The 25,044-nt window shown below is 34.0% G+C and overlaps 1 protein-coding gene across 1 annotated transcript in view; it reads left to right on the top strand.

Annotated features, from left to right (window-relative positions):
* LOC143639865 (roundabout homolog 2-like) overlaps positions 1–25,044 on the top strand; it is an 86,388-nt gene that overhangs the window by 42,864 nt on the left and 18,480 nt on the right. The window contains 4 exon segments of the mRNA XM_077107900.1: positions 3,080–3,285; positions 15,020–15,193; positions 21,709–21,981; positions 23,748–23,948. Of these exon segments, the coding sequence (XP_076964015.1) occupies positions 3,080–3,285; positions 15,020–15,193; positions 21,709–21,981; positions 23,748–23,948 (854 nt within the window).

Here is a 25,044-nt window from a genome sequence, read left to right as displayed (position 1 = left end):
AAATGATTTAACTACTACAGAAATGTTAATTTGACCAAAGTCGCATAGCTAGTTGGAGACTAAGCTAGAGCAAGAATTCAGGTCTGCTGAAATTCAGTCTAAAGTGCTATTTGGCTACAGTGGAATCTTCTAATTTACAACTGATTTAGCTTCAATTAGCTTATCCTTGAACTCACTTTTAATGCCATGATGAAGGACTCCTTTTGGATTCTTCAAAATGCCTGTGATTAATTCTGCATGTGGTTGTGAATATGTAAATCCAAGCTTCTGCAAATCATTTATGGTCAGTGTCAGTTATTAAAAGACCCTCTTTGGGCAGAATTAAACAAATCAGAAAAATAACAAATGTACTAACAGAAAATGCATTTTTTAAAATCATAAAGAATAGATTAAAAACCCAAATTTCATTTTTTTTCTTTTGGTACCAAGGATTGAACCCAGGGTCACTTAACCACTAAACCACATGCTCAGCTGCCCCCCTCACCCACACCTCAGACAGGTTGTCTCTAAGTTTCTTAGGGCCTCACTAAATTGGTGTCTTTGAATTTGTGATCCTCCTGCCTCAGCTTTCTGAACCACTGGGATTACAAGCCTGTGCCACCACACCAGGATCTATAGTTTTTTCTTCTAATTATTAAAAAACTTTCATAAATTATAGATGCAATTCATATAGGTATCTTGTACAAATATGGTAGATCATAATTTTATAGGGTTGGTTGTTTTTTCCAATGCTTTTCTCTCAGATAGTGATATATAGGCCTGCACCCTTGAAAACAAAATCTCTGTGACATTCTTTGAATTATGTTCTCTTGATTTATACCCTGTGCTTGAAATCATGGTAGCTTTTTTAAAAGATAATATTATCTTTCTTTTTATGGGAGGGTAATTCTAGCTACTAGAGTAAGTTGATTATGAGATGACTCTTATTCTCAGTGTTAATTGACTATTTTTAAAATATAACAGCTATATTAAAATATAACATAGTTAACTATACATACAAAGAGATTCTCAAACAGGTATGTCACTTAAAGCTGTATAAACATGCTCTTTCCTTAGGATAAGAGGGTCTTGAACATTTTCTCATTTTTTCTAACGATTAAAGACAACCTCCTGTTACACATAATTATTTTATGATACATCACTGGTTAAAATGAAGCCAATTACTTAAAGAGTGATAGGATTCTCTCAAGGTTAACTGGTGAAATCACAACTTTAAGTCATTTGAAGCAGAGACTTTGGCTCAGGGGTTCTCAAATTTGTGTGTGTTTTGAAATCATATGGAGAACTTTAAAATATATTGGTCCTAAGTCCCACCTCTAGGCAGATTCTGATTCCATACTCTGAGCTTTGACTGAGGACAGCCCAAGTTGGGGCAGTTACCATGGAGGTGAACCTGCTTCCTATCTGCATAACTATGGGCAACTTGCTTACCACTTGCATGCTATAGTTAATGTGTTTAAAATGATGTCAGAAATAATAGCTCATGTATAAAATGAAAGGACAGTCCTCACACCACTCTAATTTCTGATAAAAAATACAAATATCAGGGTCCTGAGACCACACTGAAATTCAAGAATTCACTAGAAGAATTTATAGAAATCTATTATTCTCAAAGACATAGTTAACTTCTGTAAAAACATATAAAGTCAGCAAAGAGAAGAGTTATGAGGCAGAGTCTAGAAAAATCCCCAAAGCAGAGCTTCTTGTTGTTTCTTCCAATTGGAGTCAAGGACAGCACTACTTTCCCTTAAGTGTGACGATACACAGGGGATATTGCCAGACTTGGAAATGAGTTTCAAAAGACAACAGTAAAAGAACATAACACTTACTCTTTAGTCTTGCTTAAATAGAAGGGGTATTTAAGATACTTTTGAATGACAGCAATGAAAAGACTCTGTTAAAACTTGTAGTACATTTGCTTTTAAATTACATTAAGAAACAACATTGCTGACGGCTGCAGTGGCGCACACCTATAATCCTAGTAGCTCTGGAGGCTGAGGTAGGAGGATTTTGAGTTCAGAGCCAGCCTCAGCAATGGTGAGGCATTAATCAACTCAGTGAGACCCTGTCTGTAAATAAAATAAAAAATAGGGCTGGGGATGTGGCTCAGTGATTGTGCATCCCTGGGTTCAATCTTGGTACTTCCCCCAAAAAAGAAAGGAAGGAAGAAAGGAAGGAAGGAAGGAAGGAAGGAAGGAAGGAAGGAAGGGACGGAGGAAGGGAGGAAGGAAGAAAGGAAAGAAGAAAGAAAATAACATTGCAGTGCTTTTGCTTAGCATTTTGTAGGTGTCCAGTTGCACATTATTTAGCCACCTTATTTGATAAATTTAAGTTTTACTTGAATATGTTTCAAAACTGTGATGGTAATTATAAGATTCTATTTATCTAATGAAGGTTGAGATTAAAATTATTTACTCATTGCAACGGGTTTATCTAACACATCTTTTGTTCTAAACACAGAATACTAGGGTGAATTGTTTCTGCCTTGGAGAAGTTCAAGATTTTGGTGGCTGAGATAGATGCACAACTAGGTAGATAGAGCAGAAGATACTTGCCCTAACTAGGGCAAATGAAAATACTACTCAGCCTGCTCTGAGAGGGTCATGCAAAAAGAAATCCTCCTAAGTCCAGAAATGTGTTGAAGATGGAAGAGAAGGAACATTAGGCATTCCAGTGACATCTTAAGTGCTAGCAGGCCGCATGGGTGGGTTACACAAAAACTGGAAACAAAATAATATGTATATGTATATATGTATGGGTATATATATTATTTTTTGAAAAGGTAAATTTAAATAGTCTTGTGACAAGTATTTTCATTCTGTTTTTGATGACTTATCTATACAAAATATATGTTTATATCACTAGAATAATTCTTAAATTTATGTGGTTGTTGGTAAGGCATATGCCCAGAGACCTATTGTCTCTATTGATGTGTATGTAATAAAGCATTGTAAACTCCAAAATTATTAATGCAAAAGAAGAATACTGTTACCATAGCATGCCATTTAATTCTTATTACAATGTTTTTGAATGTTAATGGACTGCTTTTCCCATTTTATTGTTTCCATTTGAATTCTAGGCACATTCAAAGCAATAATCCACCCCCACAGCCCCCAGTTCCACCATTAGGTTATGTGTCAGGAGCCTTGATTTCTGACTTGGAAACAGATGTTCCAGATGATGATGCTGATGATGAAGAGGAAGCTTTAGAAATCCCCAGGCCCCTGAGAGCACTAGACCAGACACCCGGATCCAGTATGGACAATATAGACAGTTCTGTGACAGGTAATGGAACTGATTTAATATGAATAACTGACCTATTTGCAATATTGAAATGCATCAAAAATCAAGTACTTTCTTACTTTCTTATGTAAGATTTATTCCACTCCATCTATTTCTGTAACATTTTAAATATGTTAATGTTAAACACAAAATTCAAAAAGGATTTGGAAATACTTTTGCTTTGCTGCAAAAATGATAAGAAAATTCATGAATTTTAAAAAGCTTTAAAGACATGAAAGAAAACTCAATTATAGTCATGGCTTTAATGAAAAGTTCACTGTGCTAGGGAACCAAGTCTATTACATAAAAAAAAATAAAAAAAAAACTTTTAGAAATGATATATTTTGTATATCAGGAGGAACATACAAAATGAATGCAATCTTAAAATGCTTCTTGATATTTCACACTATAAAACCATTCACTGATGAAAATAAGCAAGTCTTCAGAAAAAGACTCTTCAGTTGCACAAGGTATTATTTTTAGAGTGGAAAATGCATAGTGAGATAAACCATGCATTTATGCTTTTTATAGTGTAGAATCCAACAACTTCCCCTCTTCCAAGAAGTATATTTATTTTGACTTACTTACTCCTCTGGCTTCTGCTTGCCTTGTTCACCAAGTGAAAGACTTCAGTTGGTACCCTCCTCTGATGATTCCAGGACTGATGTGTAACCTATGTCCAACAATTTCAATTGGAAATTTTAAAATCTTAATATGTACACAATATATATGGTGAAAAGTAAAAATTCAGTATTTCTGTTCACATAGTTATACATTCTTTGATACACAGGCACACACACAAAAAATGCCTTTTACAAAATTATGAAGACCTAGCTACTCCATACTAAGCCTGGTCTTTGCATTTCTTTAGGATTTCTAAGGAAACTACACATATCTGTATTTTCCTGGATGACAACTTTCATCCTAGAAAGCATCTTATCACAGTCTTAATTTACTTTTAATCCAACAGTTTCCGAATTCCACAGACTTTGCGTTCCATATTAGTTCTGCAAACACAAATGGAAACTGGTTTAGTGCTGAGAAAACATAAGTGCCTTCACTTTTCCTGTACAGCCCTCTCTGCATGAGGAAGTGCATGATGCATGAGTCCACTATTCGGTTTTCCTTCTTGCTTGATGGATGGTCAGCTTGCCAGTCAAATTAAGATTTAAGAACTGCAGATATACTGGTGTGATTTGAAACCCAGATCCAACCCACAGTGACAGAGCAAAAGTTAAAATCTTTGAATTCAGAGAGCTGACTTATTAGGGCACTATTATGTTAAGCCTCTTTGCCTGAATTTCTAGCATAATCTCCTTAAGGGTAAAATTCTGCATATTTTTGCATATTTCACTAATGATACTGAACTCTTTTTTTCCTTTAGGAATGCAGTAAAAATGTGCAATAATGATGAAAAAAGTCAGCTATGCTGATGTAGTTCTTTTATTAAATACTATAATTAGAAAGATGATAAATGTATCTATAAATTGGGAGAACACCACCCTGCACTTTTACATACACACCTGTCAGGAACAAGTAAGGATGTCTAAAGTAGTCCACTGGTTAAGATGTCAAGTTTAAACATCTTAAGTAACCTGCATTTCTCCTGTTGGTAATATAATGTTAATTCCAAATGAAGCTCTTATTGCTAAGAAAAGAAAGTCTAAATTTCCCTACTTGAATTCACTGCTTAATTACTTCTGAATATAGAAACCTCAGGGTGTTTAGGCATGAATTCCACAATGCACTTATCCTATGAATAATACATCTCCTTAGCAGAAGTTGTACTTTACACTTAAGCAACTTAAGCACCTCCCCCATACACATTTTTTTTGTCTTTCCATGCACCAATGACTTTGAGGAGAAAGTTTGATCAAAGATTTGATTTGCCTTCCAGGGTGTGTTGTGTGTCTATGTGTATGTGTGTAGGAAGTGTGAATGAGTATATGTAGGTATTAGTGTGGCCATAGGGGATGTGAGTATTAGTGTATGTACATATGTAGGGTGTAGAGTGCATGAGTATAAATGTGTGTGAGAACAAGGAAGATTGAAAGTGCATATACAGTGTGAGTGTGAATGGGGTGTGCACATCTATACAGGGTATGTGCATGTATTACACAGTTTTCAATTCTATACAGTTTGTGAACATGTGTGTAAAGTGTATGGTATACATGTGTGTATGAAAGACAAGGCACAATGTGTGTGGAATATGTGTGAGTCTATGTAGCGAGTGAATGTATTTGTGTGTGAGGGAGAGCAACTAGGATGTACATGTAATTGTGTGTGTACACATGCCTGTACATATGCTCAGGTGGATGTTTATGTGGACCAAATGTAATCAAAACCAACGTGCTAATGAATATTGTTCTAATGATGTTCTTAGGTTTTGTTCAGCTATAAGGCTACTTTAATAGTGCTAATAGAGATAGGCCATAATACACATACTCCTTCAATGAGCTTTGGAGACTAGAGGACTCTGAACTTACCGTCAGTTTCTTAGAGTTCTAAACTCGCCTGTGGTGTAAATTAATCTTTACTTTCAACTGAAATTCCCTTATATTGTCATTTTCATGAAGCAAATGACCATTTTTATTAAATAGAACTAACAATTTCCATTCCTGGAGACTCTAAAGCCATCCAGAATGGATATAACACTGGGTAACACAGTAACACTGGGTGGGCTGAAAGTCTTTATGTAAAATTTCAAATTTTACTTGGCTGAATTGTACTCCCAACTGCCAGCATAGGGAATACCAGCCACTAACAGTCTACAGAGCTTTATTCTGTAAAATATATATATATATATATATATATATATATATATATATATATATATATATATATATATATATATACATTAACTCCAAATATTTTCATAGCAAGTATGTAGTTTGTGAATGGCTACTTAAATCTTGAAATGATCATCAAGAATGAAAAAGAACAAAAAGAAACGAAAATATCAATAATTTCACATCCCATGATCTTAGTAATGGTAATATGTATTTGCAAGTCTCCTGTTTCATGTATTTATTCCCTAAACAAACATTTATTTTAAGCCCATGACTTCTAGTCACTTGAATAAACATTTAGATTTAATAATAGCAACAACCAAACAGCAATAATAATAATAAAGTAGAAAACCTAGCTCCTAGTCAATGCATGATACCCTTCTAAGCAGTGGCTTGTTTTTTCCTATGGCTGGCTGAGCTAAGAATGGATTTAAATGTTAGAGTTTGTAAAGAAACAAGATGTAAGTATGAAATCAGAACTAAAGAATGCATGACAGAACTATAGAATGGAGAAGCCTAAATTATTTGGTTTCTTACATTTGTAGAAAGAACTCCCTGCCCTGATGTAAAGTTTTACCATCTACTAACTCATTTAATCCTCATAACCTCATTATTATTGTTGTTGTTCTCATTTTATAGCTAAAGAAATTGAGTCACAGAAGGATTTACATCCTTTTTGAAGGTTATCTACCAGATAAGTGGCAGAAGAATGAACAAAATCAATCAGTTTTACTTTAAAGATAAATTACTATGATCTCTGCCCTGGAAATGCCCAGTTCATTCTAATCCTCAGAATTAGCATATTGAAGAGGAAAATAATGTTCTGGTTTTTTTTTACTTCTCTCTCTCTCTCTCTGTGTGTGTGTGTGTGTGTGTGTGTGTGTGTTGAGAGGAATAAGTATGTATTTATAAAAATAAAATATGCATTTTATCACTGGAAACGTTAATCCTTTCCCACAATGTGCTTAATTTTGATAAAAATATTGAATTTGATATGACTTTTATTATTTATTCTTCTCATATTTATCTCTGTGTGCAGTTACCTTTTTCTAATAAAATTAAAATCCATTAGCTCTTTTGGAAGGAATATTATTTTTATAATTTTTATTTTAATTTGTGCTTAATACTATTTGGTTGTAATAATGTACATTTTTTTAAGTTTCATACCATCACACTGCATTTGGGACTAAGCAATGTCTATGCAACATTGTCTTGGGAAATATGGACTGTTTCTTCCTCAGTGTTCAACTTGTCAGCTTTGCTCTCTGAGTACCAGGGAGGGGCAAGATTTCAAGATTTCTTTCTCTAACTTCCAAAAGGTGGTGGGAGTCAAGGATAAGTGTTTCCTGAATTTAATGACACCACCATGAAAACAAACCAAGGCAAGAGGAGAGTGGGAGAGGACAATGTCCTGAACATGTAGTCAAGATTCTAACTGCCTCACTGATTACAAAAAGACCCAGATTGAGTGTTGTAAAGTGAAACGAATAAAATTTTCCTTGCCTGTTGGATCCCACATGAACACTACAGCTGAAAGGAAATTGTGGCCCTGTATTTTCCACTTTATATCTTTGGAGGTTTTTACTGGAACTCCCATACCAGATGAGTATGAAAGTAATAAAACCAGACATCCTCACCATCTGACCTGAGCACACAGCTTTTGGGTCCTTGGACTCGGGAAAGTTTGATCTGACAGATGGTGAAGCCTAATGGCCTAACAATTTCTCTCCCTCACACACAAATACACTCACTCCCTACTCAGACTCACACACACTCCACACACTTGCCACACTTTGCTTCTGCTACAAAAGCATAGTAATTGAGTATTAAGGCAAATTCCAGGAATAATGCTAAAATTAAAGAAATCATTATCTGATGTCTTTAAAAAGAAATTAAATATATACTTTGGAATTTAATGGATAAGAAAAGTGCATATTTTATGCACAATATTTTGAGATGAGTTAACAAGTATTATATGAACCAAGGGAAGAGATTTTTTAATTGCTTATTTTGCTTTTCCTATATGACACATTTCTCTCCCTTCCTCCCTCCCTCTCTCCCACTCCCTCCCACATTCACCCATGCCTTTCTCTCTCTGGAATATAGGTGGGACTATTGTATATTCAGACATTTGAGTGTAAAAAGAATTTCCAGGGACTTGAAATATTTCTCTGCCTCTAAACAGAAGTCAATATTTGGATTGATTTGATCAAAGACATTTAGAGTTGAAGATTTTACTTAGCAGGTAATTAGGCAATGAGAACTTCATAGAAAAAATTTCAGGATTAAATATTGGCTCAAAAAATGGGGGAACATTAGTTTTTGTATCTCATAAAAATGGTAATGCAACAATTATCAGGGTCATATTAGAAAGCACAGACTTTACTCTAGCTTAATGGATCTAAGGATAAGCATTTATCAGCAAGGAAGGATTTAGCATATAACGACATGTAAATGAATTGATGACTGATCATAAATTAATTTTAGTGCTGAAGATGTAATAGAGACACAGCAAGATGCCACTTTATCATGGTATTTTATGTTCAATAACATTTGAGCAACAACTTAATGTCCTGTGTGCACTTTTTCTTTAACAACTTGAATACATTTGAGATATTTTTTGACCTTTCAGTAATTTTAAAGCTGAGAAATTTGGAAAGATTGAGAACATAAACACAAATAAATTTCTCTATAGGACATAAATTCATTTTTCATTAAGTGTTTAAGTATGTATTGATTATGTTTGGGGCTATAATGTGTCAAATGAATACAAATCTCATATAATTTGTAAGAATCTCTGGCTGAACTCCTTTTACCTGGTGTTCACTTTTATTTTCATGTTTATGCTTACATTTAAAAAAAAAAAAAACTGTTACCACTAAATGACTTCCTTTTTAATTGATGAGTTACTCTTTTTTGTTTTCTTTCAATTACTGTCTTTTTTCCTCCCCCTTTTCTCTTCCTCCTCAAGGATTTCTACCCTTCTCCTCCTTCTTTCCCTCCTCTCTTTAATAATTGTTTGCCTGAATCTTCAGATCATTCTTGATGTTCAAATCAAAAGTAAGAGGAAAAATTGTAATGACTGAGAGGTAAAATCAATAAATGTTAAAAATTTTAACGATTTTATGGTAGGAACTTTAACATATGTTATAGACCTTTTTGTTCATACAATATAACTAAACTGCTTTAAAATTGTCCTACGAAGGTACTAATTCTATGTATCTCATCCCCAATTCAGAGGAAAGTTGAAGACTTACCAGAAAGGCAGAGTAATGAAGGAACAGGAAATATCGATTTCTTTCTGTTTATATTGGTTGCAATCTATTGAAGCAACTAACTTAACTTCTCTCTTTCACTTGGGATCATTAGTGTTCTCATTGCCTAATATGGCCAAATAGCTATAGTATATTTGTCTTTAACTCTAAAGTCATCTGTCTAGTCGCTTTGCTCTTATTGGAAGTACAAGTAAAAGAATAGCTAATGTTGTCTCTTTATCAACCAATACCCACTTGATGTCCTGCCTTCCAGGCCACTCTCTCTTCCCAGAGAAGGGAGTCGGTGAGCATCAGGAAAAGCTTCATGAACAAATAAAAAATAAATTCATTTTTAAATGAATTTAAATATGTTTAAATATTTCTTGATTATGTTTGAGGCCATATTGTGTCAAATTAAAGCTTGAAAGATTGAGAGAAATCAGAGCAAACACAAAAGTAGGAAAGTTGCTGATCTGTTTAGGGTAAGGCAGATGCATGTATGGAAATCCTCTTGTGTGGGACTCACTTTCACAGGGCGATAACAGTTTATTTGGGGGGAAAGTTGGGAAGTCTTACAAGATGGGATTTCTTTGGTAACATTGCTGTGATGGGAGATTTATTTCTAAATTTTTCAGATTCAGAAACTAAATTTGTCAATATTCTAGATCCTCAGAGTAGAACCACACAGCAGGCAGAGTAGACTCAATTTCTTGGCTGATCATAGTGGATAGAAGTGGAATAAGAAAATTTTAAAAGAATAACAACAAAAATAAGAGCTTGGGCTAAGTGCATTGGGATGGGTGAATCTCAATAGAGATGTCACATATACACACACAAATAAATTGCCACTTGCCACTTAATGATATTTAGCATCTTCATTGGAAGACAATATTGCTTAACCTTGATATTCAAAAATATCAAAGCCTAACCAAGATGTACATCATATGAACTTTATTATATAATATATATCCTAATTTATATAATAAAAATTATATAGTACAATTTTTACTTTCTTACTTGAAGACGTTATTGCTTTTCCCATGGTTCCAAAGTAATCAACAAATATTCACTAATTTGTTTAATAAATTTTCTGAGGATGCTTGTAAGAACATTCTTTTTGCAACTAAAGAAAGGTCATTGCTAAGAAATTGTACATCAAATATAATCACTCAAAGAATTTACAGTGAATAAAAAAACAATAAATGCATTTAATTCCATATGCCCACTGTTCATTGAATTCCTACTGTTCAGTGACCCTGTACAAGAAATACTGAAGTGAAGAAGAGATAGTTCTTAATGTCAAGAGTTTTATTTCCTGGAACAGGAAAAATACATACAATATACAAAATATAGGGAGACAGGTGATAGACTACTGCATGCACAATGTTTTCACAACAAAGGAGGGAGTCACCCTAATAGAATGTTGAAGGTAGAACCCAGGTGATAAAGATGGTATTTTATTTGAACTTTAAAGTTTGGCAGTGATTATTAGATTTGGTGCAATACAGAGTATTGTCAAGAAATGGGAAGTGATGTGTGGGTGAGAGAGTGAGATTACACTAGTTGTGGGACAGAATGGGCTGCAAAGGTAGGCTGGCTTAATATTGGGGGGAGGTCTCAGATTCCTAATTTTTTATGTGCATTGGTGTTATAGGTAAGACTTTAAACAGAGGAACAAAGTATAAGATTGATGCTTTGAAAAGATAATGTAGATAACAATGAGGAAAGATAGAAGGGACTAGAAGGAAATCCGCTAAAAGGAGTGTCAGGATGAATTAGAATAACAATAAGGAGATGCTTGTTTGGAGAGTGAGCACAGACATTTAGAAAAACAGAAATCACATGGAAGGGTTTGGAACTGAGCTTTTGAATGTTTTAAAACTATTCCCAGTTCTCGACTTTCATATTCTTTTGTGACCCCTTGCTGAATCACTTTGATTTCTTCTTATCTCCTGTAGCATTATATTGCAAGACCCACTGCATCATTTCTTCTTTCATTTTGGGCTGTTGATTCTTGACTTGTGATTATTAACCTAGAAATGAATCTCTCAGAGGAGGCTCAGTTGCTGGTGTTATCTCAGGTTCCTTGCAGTGGTCTGTGTCAAGGGAATTTGTTTGGAAAGTAAAAAGTATATCTTTGTGCTTTTGGCAAATAGAATCAAGACTCTATCTTTCTCTGCTACACTTAACACCCTTTTAACTTCCAGATCATTCTAACCCTTTCAGTTTCAGTTTTCTCTGTCTTGAGAATGCATGCATCCGTGTTATTGTACCATGACAGCCTGAATTCTAAATTAACTTTTTGTAAGTCCTTTTTTGTCCCTCTTCTAACAAAAGCAGAAGATAGGGTAAACAATACTTGATAATTTATTTTGTCATGAATTAATGGTACACCAACTTAAATATGTACTGCAATTTTAATTTTATTACATAATGAGTTAAGTTCCCAGTGTGCTTTTATCTAATATGTGTGTATGTATATGCATAAAATACTAAGTGACTTTCTAGAAAGAAAAAAAGTTGTCAATATCTTCAAAGTGTATTTTCTTTAAATATAAAGTTGCATTTTTTTTACTCTACTGCCATAGTTCATTTTGAAAAAGAAAATTGATAGAAATGCTGATAATAGTCTCCATAAAGGCTAATTTCATAAGTATCAGTGTTAAAGAGAAAATTAGAGTTCTTCAAATATTAAAAATCAAAGAAAGCATAAGAAATATTGAAATTAATAGCACTTTTGCAAACTAACATTTTCCTTATGTTCTATGTTTAGTTGATTTGATGTCATCTATACATTTTAGTTGATGTATTTTGTTATTTAAACAGTAATTAACTGTTCACCTTAAAATCTTAAAATAATTCCAGATCTTCTATGAAATACAACTGTACGTACAAGGTCCGGTATTCAAGTTTTTATGCAGATTATCATTGCCCTCTGAAGTAACTTCAAATTATACCCATACTATTTATTCAAGCAAGTCACCAATCAGTTTAAATTAACCATAATTTGTTTCAATAAAAGTGTTCATCCCTGACTTGTAGAAAATACACATAGCAGTTCTTGCTTGGAAAAATGATCATGTAACAATTTAAACAATGTAAGAAATGAACCACTTGGAACATGTCTTGCACATGTGCTTTAAACAAATACCGATTTTACACAAGCTTCTTTCATTTGTACTAAGTGTGTTTAAAACACGGATAATGTTTAGCTAAGGAATCCATGATGAAACTTCAAAGTGGCAAGGAGTCGAGGCAGTGTACTTGCTCATTCGTATAGTGTTTGCAAGCACATGAGATATGCAATATATACAAACTCACTAGACAACTACATTTGTTTTTAGGTTCAATGGTAAATGGATGGGGCTCTGCATCTGATGAGGATTGTAACTTTTCTAGTCATAGATCTAGTGTAGGTAGCTCCTCAGATGGTTCCATATTTGCCAGTGGCAGTTTTGCACAAGCACTGGTGGAAGCAGCAGATAAAGCTGGTTTTAGGCTGGATGGAACCAGCCTTACAAGAACAGGTTTGTAGACTCCAAAGTCAACACTCTTTGCATGAGAGAATCTTGTCCTTGGGACACTTACCTTTTTTCTCCTCTTCTTTCTCAGCAAGTCTGACTGCAGGGCTCTCTGTAATATGCATGAACATTTGGGATGCTCTGTTGTCTGAACTCTGACCTGATGCAAGTTTTGCAGAGCCAAAAATAGGCTCCAACTTACTACCTTCTATCCTTAATATCCCTTTCTCTTCACGGTTCTGCTGATTAATTGGAATATACTTCCTTTCTATATTACGGCAAATCAGCAACTCAGATTGCCATTAAATTTTCAATAACTCACACTTTGCAAAATCTGCACACATTAATAATGAACCTAGTGATTAAAATTATTCAGCTTTTATCTCCATTACTTTCCTTTGCCCCGTCTCTTTCTACAAATGCAGTTTCTGGGAAACCTTCCTCAGCATGGGGTGAATAGGTGTAAGGCTTTCAGTCTAACAGTTCAAATGGCTGAGGGTCTTATTGTTTGGCTAAGATTTTAATACAATAATTTATTATATGTTTTAAAGGATGCTAATTAAAGATACACCTACTGCATTTGCAAGTTGAATAAAATGATGACTACGTGTATATTGTACATTAGAGAATTTAATATTGATTTCTGAGAGTAATAAGTAATAATATAAAGGACCAATTATGTCATTTTCACATGCTGCTCATTCCACAAAAAGAAATGCAGTCTTAATTCTAAAAATAGATTAGCAGTTTGTAATCATTTGTTTTTCTGGGAAAAAAAACCAACAATTTGGCATGATTATGCTCTAATATTTGTATATGTACTTCTTAACTTCACATTTAGGATGGTAATATATGAATTAAACTGAACTCTCTTAAAAAACTAATGAAATATCAAATGCATTTTTAAATCTTTGTAGTGTTCAAATATTAAATAAAAGTGATATGCTCTTGATATTTATTAAACTCTCAGGTTAGAAAAGTGAGCCTTGGAAATTGTCTTGAATTATATCATCAATGTTTATTTTGAGCACGTATTAGATATCTTCAAGCAAAATAAAATGATTTCTCAAGCATTGCAGAGGTTTATTTTCATATAGCATCCAATCTAAAATATGTTGTAATATAACTGTTATTTGAATTTTCTTGCTTTATAAAGCATAAGTCAAAAACTTTATGTTGCCTGAGTGCTTTTTGTGGCATTAGCTGTAAGCAGAACAGTGAGAAAGTGCAAGGAAACTAATAAATTAGACAGAATAGGTGCATTTCTTGCATGTGTGCTAATAGCTAATAAAACATTAAGCAACATCATGTAACATTGACTTAGGAAAATGAAACTATGTAGAATAAGTTTGTATGAAATGAAAACATGACAAGAGAATAAATATATGAACATAAACCATCCTTCTCTTACTATAATAAACAGTATTAAAAGACGTTTTTGAAAATGTATTAGGTAACCTTTTCCCAGAATAAATTTCACTTCTTTTGTACTAAACCACAAGAAAGGGAAATAGTACAATTCATTCGTCCATAAGAATTTGAAGTCTGCTAAGATACAGTAATCACAAAATACCTACTTCACTTTGGATATACAAGGTGATTTTAACCTGCTATCCTCTACACTGATGTTATTGAGTTTCCACTAAGAGATAGAGTTCATTTTGTTTGCATATAAGTGGTAAAGTCAATTTAGCATGTGTACCTGAGCAGACTTTTCAAATAAAACTACAAGGCATTTTTTACTGTGCTCAGATTTTTTAAAATTTCAGGGGTGAAAATGAAACAGTGTGCAATTCATTTAAGAAATAACCTCTTGAATTTTGAGAAATAATGTTTCATGAATTTGCATATAACTATAAAATTATCACTAAAATTTTCAAGGTAATATAAAAACTAATCAAGCAGTATGAAGCTTTGGATTGGTGGATTTGTTTTATGTTCAATTGTTTGAAATATTTTTGTGGGTGGGATGTTCTTAGCTTATAAAAATTGAACACATTATATGTAGCAGGGCATATATTTATTTTTATAGGTGCACCAATATTTGGTATCTTCCAATGGCGTCTCTAGGTAGGTTCACAGACTTAGCCTTAGGAAGAGCAGAAAATACAAGACATTATCAGTGCATTACAATGACCTTCCCTATACCCCACTCCCTTTGTTTTCTTTCTAGGAAAAGCCTTTACCTCCTCTCAAAGACCTCGACCCACCAGCCCATTTTCTACTGATAGTAACACGAGCACAGCCCTGAATCAAAGTCAGAGGCCCAGGCCCACCAACAAACACAAGGGAGGGCGAATGGACCAACAGCCAGCACTGCCTCACCGAAGGGAAGAAATAACAGATGGTAGGCTGATTTCTGTTCCTCTTCTTTCCTCAATGAAGAGATGCATTCTACTTGGTCATTAACTCAGATTAAAATATCTATGGTAGATTAGGCATTGCCTCATTACATACAAGGCAGGAACCTGGCAAAATGGTCTTGCTTACGTGAAACACCCTCTCTCTCAACAATCTGGAATTATGTCTTTATGATTAATCCCCAAGAAAGAGAAGCTGTACCACTCTTAACTGTTGATTTTTCTACCCTTCTGAAATTTTTCTTTATTGTATTTTAGCAAACATTCCACTTAAAGGTTAGGAAAAAAAACATAAGCAGCATGTGCACATGTCATAGTATCAGAACATTTATGATATGAAATTATAATCTCTTTCACTCTTGGAAAAGAACTTGAAATGGTTTAGTAATTTTTTAGTTTCGTGAATTTCAGAGCTTAAAACATGCTAGCGGTTATGTAGTTGAAGAGTGTCTACTTGGGCTGCTATAACAGATAATCATAACTGTATAAACAGCAGAAAGTTTCTAAATAACAAATATTTATTTCTCATGAATCTCTGGGCTAATATTAGTGGAAGTACAAAGATCAAGGCACTTACTGATTTGGAATCTTTTGAAGGCTCACACTCTGGTTTACAGATGGTACATTTTTATTAATTCTCACATGATGGAACAGACCTCTCTGGGGTGTGATTAATAAGGGCACTAATCCCATTCATGTGAACTTTACCTTTATGACCTCATGAAGCCCTCATATTCCAATACCATCACCTGGGGTTAGGATTTCAACAGATGAATTTTAGGGATATACAGTCATTTGGACCATAACAAAGGGCTAGTGTATATATATATATATATATATATATATATATATATATATATATATATATATATATATATATATTTTCTATTGAAATTCAGAGAGTAACTATTTGGAGTTTTTTTTAGCATGTGGCCTGTGCCACAAGTACTCTGCACTGCCATTATTGCATGGGTAGAGCTATAGTAAATGAAAATATGGGTGTGACTAATATCTAATAAATCGTTATTGAGAGAATAGTGGCAGAATTTGGCCTATAGGTCATAGTTTGCCAACGTATGTCAATTAATTGAATAGCCAATCTTTGAATATTTGCTTAAATAGTTAGTTTCAGAAAATATTTTTACTGGAAGTTATCCATGGTCAATAATGAGTATTTCAACTGCTCTCAGAGCATAGTCTATTTCCCATATTTTCCACTTAATTATTATATCTTTTAAAGTCTGAATAAATATATTCATCATGAAACTTTATTCTAAGCATAAGCACATATGAAGTATATTTAAGGATATATAATTATATTTAAAGTGCCTAGTATGCAGTGAGACTCAAAAATGAGTTTCTTCCCTCTTCTCAACCTTATCTTTCATAAGCATACAAACTTTATCTGAGATTGTCCAACTAAACACTAGGATTAACCTAGCCATGCTGAATGTTGGAAACATTTGGGGAGATCTTCAAATAAACCATGGAGACATTCATGATTATTCTGAGGTATAATACTATTATAGGAAGTTTTGAAGCTCCATGGGTTAAAATTAATGGACATCCACCTTTGAGAAGCTATGACCTAGTCCTTAGCACTCTTACATCCATCATTATGAAACAGAATGAAGCTTGTTTTGGAAAAAAAAAGCATTTTCCTTTGTGGGAAGGGGCACTCTGTGTCAGGCAGCCATCTTTGTGCTTTCTTTTGTCACCCTGTAATGCTAAGAAGGCTTAAAAAAGCCAAACATGCTTGTTCTAAAAGCTTTCAGGTTTGTTCATATATCCTGCTTATTTTGTTTTCATGGGGAAGTGTTTCTATGGAATATGAAGATTAAGGGTCCAATTGAGTTTTTCATTCTCTCTAAATAGATACCCTGTGGTGAACAAAGCCTTTCTGTTCCACATGCTCTGGAGATTAGTTGAGCACTTAGAACAGTTTGCAGTGTTGATCTTATTCACTCTAAATAGAAAAGACTGCTCTCACTGATATGCTACAACATGGAGAATTAATAATTTTATATATTTTTTTCTGCTCAGAATATTGTGGCAACAGAGAAAAATATAGTGTGTTCTTTTTACAAATCTTTGAAGACCATATGTAGTATATGTGGACGGCATACAATTTAAATATACAAAAAGTAGAGTGCTCTTTTTTCTTCTATAATCCTTTTTTCTGCAAGATTTTTCAATATGTTCACATAAAACTATCTTCCTCCTAGTTTAAATCATGATCAATATATTGCTTATCTTTCTAAAAAAAATAGGTCGCTAAATTTCAATTTTGAAAAGTGATTATGAATTATGTGTTATTAGTAGATATATTTTAAGTGATATTGCAAAGGAAATTTGGCTCACATATCTTCCCACATGTGCAATCCAGACACATTTAATTGTGAAACAAGGACATTTATTTTGGAGGCCTTAAGAATATTGTTATTTTACAATAAATGCTTATGACATGGCACTTACATGATATGAATCCATGTGTCAGGAATAATTCAAAACTTCTTTACATAAAATCAAACTTTTCTTTTTGGGAAGATTGCTGCCTAGTAGTTTATAGTGTATGGACACTTTACAATAAAACTTTTACATTATAGATTTTACAATAGTGTTTTATGGCTATATTAATTAGGGTAATTATTGCTAGCTGCTTTACCAAACAACCTCTAACCCTCAGTGTCTTGGCACAGTAAAAGATACTTTCTTATTGACACACTCATCTATCAAGGTCAGGTGGTTCTCCTCTAAGCAGTAATGTAAGGGTGTAGGTCTCTCCAGAATTGAGATGGCATTATTTTCAGAAATATTTATGGTTTCTGAGCGAGGCAAAGACAGATAATGGGTGATCATTGGGAGTTTCTAATGACAAGAACCTATTTCATGTCTCATATGTCATTATCAAAAACTCTCTCCCATGGTGTCTAGTACTAGAAAGTATCCTCCATGTGTCCCAGAAGAATTGGAATGGATATTTCTGTGTCTGTCCCAAAAGCTATACCAAAACCCAGGCACACCTAAGGAGACATTGATGAATCCACATCTTCTATCCACTTGCATAATGAGTCAAAAAATACCTTTGAAGCCAACACACTGAGTAAAAATTGGCAGTTCTCTACCCAACAAACTGATTTTCCTTAGACTACAACCTGTGTTCCCTTTCCCCTGGTTTTTAATGCCCTGTTCAGAAAAGGGGCCCTTTCCAAGCTCTGTCAAATATTAGCTTTACCCCTTAAAATATATATTAAGTGTATTTCACATGGTAGACAATAGGAGCCAGATAGACAAAATCCTCTGATTTCATGGAGCTTACATTTGAGTGTAGGAAGATAGATAAAGACCAACAGTAATACATGAATATAAAAAAGCAGTTGATAAGAGGGTGATCATTGCCATGAGGAAAAAGACAAAAGGGAAAGAAGTTGAGAAATATGGAGGTAGGGAAGAGATATTTTTCAGAATGTTCTTTAGGGAAGGCCTCACATACAAGGTGACATTGGAGAAAAGACTAGAAGAATTAAAGCAAAGATATCCAAGGAAAGGTCCTTCAAAGACATAAAAAAACAGCAATAAAATCTGGGGCTTATTTACCAAAAATGTTAGGGGAGAAAAATGACTAGAGCAAGCATAAAAACAAAATAGAACACGAAGTCAGACAAGCAAAAGAGCACATATGATGTAGGACCTTAAAGCTGCAGTGTTGCAATCAGCCTTACAGTATGTTGAGTGGGAAGCTACTGGAGAGAGGGGTGGGGAGTGGGGGGTGGGGGGGAGCAGAGGAGTGACATGATCTTCTCTGTTTTTCTTTTTAAAAAGATCGTCTCCACTGTTGTGTTATATTTAATGGGGAAAAGGTGTAAAACAGATCACATACTTAGGAAGCTGTAGAAGCAACATAGGGGATTCATAACAAGTCAGAAATAAGTGAAAGCGATGAGAAGTGAGGAATTCTGGAAATGGTGCTCACAGGTCTTGTTAATAAAATTAGTAAAGCAAAGCTTAAAGGTCACTTCATAGCTTTGGTGAACTTGTAGGATGAAATTGCCACAGGTGGGGAAGAGGAATATCATGCAAGACACACATTTTATAAAGGAGGAACTAGATTTCAGTTCTGATATGTGCAATTTGAAAAGCTTTCTAAATATCCAAGTGGATTTGTCCCATGTAGATTTGGTTAGAAGAGTCTGCAGTTCTTGGGAGGAAAGATCCAGAATGGAGATACTTCATTTCTTTGTGGTCCCAGTTTCTCAAATAAAAAATGAGGACAATAACAACATTTATGTCATGGGATTGTGGTCACCTGACAATAGCTAATTCTCAGTAGTCTAGTAAGATACTCTTTAGTGAATTGACTTTGTTGAGATGAATCAACCTACATTTGAATAATAAATTTAATTTAGATAAAATGTATTTGCTTATATATATTTATTTTTCTATAGCCATTTGCAATTCCATTTCCCTTTCCCGTTGGTTTATTTCAATGTGCTTGCAATGCCCTTTCTTCTTAGAAGACACAGTCTTCAAGGATATTACTTAATTATGAAGCTATATAATTTCAGGTTATATTAAATAGTCTTCAGAGTTTTAGCTGGCATAAGCAGATACCATTTTGACCATTTTAGAAATTAAGCTGCTCTGATGGAGAGTAAAAATCAATGTGAAGATCTGTTATTTTGGAAGCAAATTTTATAATTTCTCCTTGCTGTCTCTCTAAGAACAATAACTCAAATGAAATAATTAATTTGCATTTATAATAATGTTTAGTGATGGGAGTCCCAAACTCATTAGATTATCCAACAAAGAGATATCTCAACATTACATTAGCTTTTCATCTTGGAAGAAATGTTTGGAATAAAACCTTATTTTCCCAGACAGAGACTCTGTTCCCCTCAATAATTAGAAATTCATAATATAATGTGAAAAGTATACATAAGAACTAGTAACCATCCAACCTGGGTGCTCCAGATTCTCTGTGCAGTAGAGAATAATATAATTTTGCTCCTAAGACAAAGTATAAATCTTAGAATGACCAGTTTAACATTCCTTTGAAAAAGCTATTTTTTGTATATAAGAAATTTATACTTTTCCCTTTAAAATTCAATGATAATATTATTAGAAATAAGAACCTGGTTATAAAAGTGTCATAACAATGCTATATTAAGTACAGTATCTTCTAATTAATGAAATAAATAGTATACATGATTTTTGCTTTTTATGAATAAATAACATAATTGCCAATACTCTAAGGATAAACTAAGAAGTACGCAATAGCATACACAAAATCACAATAAATCAAGCTAAATGAATATTTAGAAGGATTTAAAAATTATTTTAAACCTGGGTGTTGTGATGCTCACCTACCATACCAATGACTCAGGAGGCTGAGTCAGGAGGGTCACAAGTTTGAGGCTGGCCTCAATCATTAGCATTTAATGAGACTCTCAACAACTTACAAAACTACCTCAAAATAACAAATTAAAAAAACTGGGGATGTAGCTCAGTGGCAAAATTCCCCTGGGTTCAATGCCCAGTACTAAAGGAAAAAAAATAAATCATTTCAGCTGGTGTAATATTTAAGGAAGGAAGTATGATTTCACAGTGGAAGATTTTCAAGACACAAAGTTTTAGATATGAATAGCTAATAAAAGGAAAATGAAAAATTTGCTGATACTTGAACTTTAAAGTTTTTCATTTCTGATATTTAATTTAAAAAGCGTTTCTAAAAAATTATCTATTCCACTACTTCTCAAATTTCCATGATATATTGCCAACTCTAGTACCATAAAGCATATTCAATCTGTATGCTGAACATTGGTTATTATTTATTAAAATTAATACATTGGAAGATTATAATATATTAGTTGTAACTCATTAGCTAACTCATGAAACAAATAGCCAGAATTGGTTGTCAGGCAGAATGTTAATTGCATTTAATAAATGTTAGCTTAACCCTTTGACTATTGCTAAATGTGCCACATACTTGGGTAAAGGCAATCATATGTTGCAAATGATACGGCATATAGTTCTTAATTTCCCAAGGGTGATGTTTCCTATGGAGATTGGCAGGCTGGCTTTTGTTCTTTTATTAGCACAGTTGCTAGAATTTCTAGTGATGTTATTATTTTATTTTTTGCCATAGTATTTCTACTTTCAAAAGGGAAGGATGAAAATAAATTATGACCCTTAGGTTGCCCTTTAACCTTGAATGTTAGCCCCAGTGTGCAATTGAAAACATTTTCCATGTTTAACAGTTGGATGAATCCAGTCAATTTGATTTCAATGATGCTGTGGTAGAAGACAGCAGAGACACCAATAATATGCATTTTACATATCAATAATTGACTTTTATTTTTCTCTGTTTTTTTTTTGTTTGTTTGTTTTTGCATGGGTGATACTTGTACGAGGGCAGGAGTTTTTTTTTTTTTCCAACTTGAACTAAAACCTGTATTTTTTCATTAAATTTTAGTCCATTCTAAACATTATTCAAAATTTTTAGATCTTCCACCACCACCAGATCCCCCACCAGGTCAGGGTTTAAGGCAGCAAATAGGCCCGAGCCAGCATGCTGGTCATGTGGAAAACTCAACAGAGAGAAAAGGAAGCTCTCTAGAGAGACAACATGCCTCCAGCTTAGAAGACCCAAAGAGCTCCTTGGATTGTCCAGCCAAAACCTCCCTAGAGTGGCAACGACAAACCCAGGAATGGATAAGCTCCACAGAATGCCAAGAAGACACACAAAACGCCCCACACAAACAAGGGGTTGGATCAGGTGTGTTCTGCACAGTCCCAAGCAAGTGTGGGCTGTGACCCTTTTATTTTCTACCAGGTATTCTAGAAATGGCAGTTGTTTAAGGGCATCCAAGAGATATTTGCCTTAAGTCAGTAAGTGAAGTAGGAATTTCTCAAGCAGACCTCAGAGGCATGTTCCTTGAAACTGATTACAGTGGTGATTGCTCCTCAAATTGACCACTCCATAGGTCTTTGAATCCAAGAGATCTCCAGCCTTCATCTACGGTCTCAGGGGACAATTTTGGCTTTTTTGCCTTTTACCTTTTCTATTGAGTAGCTTTAAGACCACTAAATTTCAGCTTTTGTGTCAGTTTAATCTCTACCTTCAAGGAGATTGTCATTTTGACAGAAGTAACCAGTCACTTGAAAGGAGAGCTCCTGTCAGTCAATTAGGTGAATTAATTGAGATTATAAATTTACAAATAAATGACCAACCAACAGACCTCATGTTGGAAAAGGTTAACTGATTAAATGTAGATGACTGTTCACATGGGGACAAGAATGCTCTTGTTTATAAATCACACTTCCTGGAAATGTTAAAACATAAATTTCATGGTTTCTGATTGGACATTAATTAGGGGTGAGGCTATTGCATTTTTTGGAATATCTTGCATCAGGATTTACTGAGTATTAATAAACATATACACATGCACACAACTTTTGAAACATATTCCATATTCATTTGGACTCAATCTTTATTAGACAAGTCCTCTCCCCATGCATTTCTGTAATTACATTTTGTTACAACACTGTGCTCAAGTTTTTGAAAAATTCAATTTGTGCAAGGGCCAGAAGATGACAATTTCAATATCTAGATTTACTGAAATGTTTAGGAATGGTTGACCATTCAAGCTGTGAGAGAAAAATTATGTGATCCCTGTCATTAAAGACTATCTAAGGCAAGAAACAGTAAATTCAGCCAACATTTTTTCATCATCTAATCACTTGTTAATGGCCAAAACCTCAAAAGAAAGAAAGAAATAGAGTAGTTGGGGTGGAGAGGAAGATGTGGAGAGATGAAAAGAAAGAGCTAGAGAAAGACAGGAAGAGAGAGATAAGAAATAAAGAGAGGAGAAAAGGAGAAGGAAAGAAGGATTCAAAATATTAAATAATTATTCATAATACATTTGATCAGTTATTTGTTGGGAGACAATATACAAAATAAATATTATCACATTTGTTAAAATTGGGTGGGTTTCTCTTTTTCTTTTAATGAAATTCCTAGCCTTTCAATTAATATAGTTATGTCCCAAGCAACAACAAAAATTTAAGAAACTTACTTAATTTGTTAATACAAAATCCTTGATCTAAATTGATTGAGAAAATATTGCTGTGGTTTAAACTAAAACAAAACCACGTTCCTTCTGTTTTGATGGGAATATTGAAGCCTCATTGAACTCTAGAAATTATTCTAAGATATGCTTTTTTTGAAACAAAGTAGTTCACTGTAAGCTGCTCTCTTTTATAATGAATTTAAGTTTTGCAAATAATATACAACAGTGTATACTTATCCCAAGATCTCTTTTAATTTAATCCTGCTTCAGATCCTATTGTAGGAAATGTTGCTTGCACATGGAAATTCCTTTAATATCCAGTCTTGATTAAACCTCTTAATTTTAATTTTACTAAAGAATGAAATAGTAAAATGGTCCATTCTGAGCTTAACTTGTAAGAGTTAAATTCGTGTTATTTTCCCAGGCTGCAGTTCAATTTAGCCCTTTATTGTTTTTCATTTTTCTTTTTCAGAGGAGGCCTTGGTGCCCTATAGCAAGCCCAGTTTCCCATCTCCAGGTGGCCACAGCTCATCAGGAACAGCTTCTTCTAAAGGATCCACTGGACCCAGGAAACCAGAGGTGTTGAGGGGAGGCCACCAGCGCAATGCCAGTGACCTTCTTGACATAGGATATATGGGCTCAAATAGTCAAGGACAGTTTACAGGTGAATTATGTAAGTGTTTTAGGTCACTGAAAAGGCTACCATAGCCAAGCACGGTGTGGCACAGCTGTAATCCCTATGACATAGAAGGCTGAGGTAGGAGGATTCCAAGTTTGAGGCCAGCCTCAATTTAGTAAAACCATCAGCTACTCAACAGGACCCTGTCTAAAAATGAAAAATAAAAGCACTGGGGATGTAGTTCAATGGTAGCTCATCCCTGAGTTCAATCCCCAGAACCAAAATAATAAAAATTATGGTTTATTGTGATTCAGAAAAAATATTAGATTAATAATATTGTCATATTAAACAAATTTAAGAATGATAGAAAACTTTCCCTGCTACAGGAAAAAAAATCAATGATTTTTAAACAAGTTTGGTCATAACGTAGATGATTGCTTTTTATAGCAAGTCGATGACATAAATATTTCATTTATATTTCAAGCTGATTTATGCTATGTAAGAATTACTTTAAACATGGTGGTGCACACCTGTAATTCTAGCTACCAGAGGCTGAGGCAGGAGGATCACAAGCTTGAGGACAACTTGGGCAACTTAGTAAGATCCTGTTTCAAAATAAAATATAACAAAGGCTGGGGATGTAGCTCAGGATAGAGCACCCTTGGTTCAAACCCCATTACCAAAATAAACAACCATAAAACAACAGAAAATTGTTTAAACGTGGGCAAAGAGTCTCAACACTTACAAGTTAAATTAAATGTAGTTCACTGGATACTTTTCTTGCTCTTTTAAACTCAGCACAATAAAAAAGAGAGAAATTCTGGCCCTTTGGTACTTTAAAGAGTCTTCTTAGTAGTTCTTCCTATTCTTCATTTATTTGCTCTTCATTCGTTTTTTTTTTTTAAATTTATGGAGTCAGTCTTAAAAAAAAATTGATCTTTGATTTGAGTTAGTTCACAATATTTTTATTATAATGATATAGCTATTGATTAAGTTTATCTTTTTGAATGAAGAACTGGCATTGGTTTTCATATTTTCTAAATATAAAAATATGAGGTAATGGTGAAAAATAGGGATGTCACAGTTCGTCCAATTAAAAACATTGAATTTGTGTTAATTCCATTAGGAAATTTACCAACTCCCTATTCCC

Source organism: Callospermophilus lateralis, assembly GCF_048772815.1.
Source record: "Callospermophilus lateralis isolate mCalLat2 chromosome 11 unlocalized genomic scaffold, mCalLat2.hap1 SUPER_11_unloc_2, whole genome shotgun sequence".
NCBI classification, from domain to species: Eukaryota; Metazoa; Chordata; class Mammalia; order Rodentia; family Sciuridae; genus Callospermophilus; species Callospermophilus lateralis.
The sequence above is the reverse complement of the archived record's forward strand: the minus strand, read 5'-3'. Positions and strand labels throughout refer to the sequence as shown.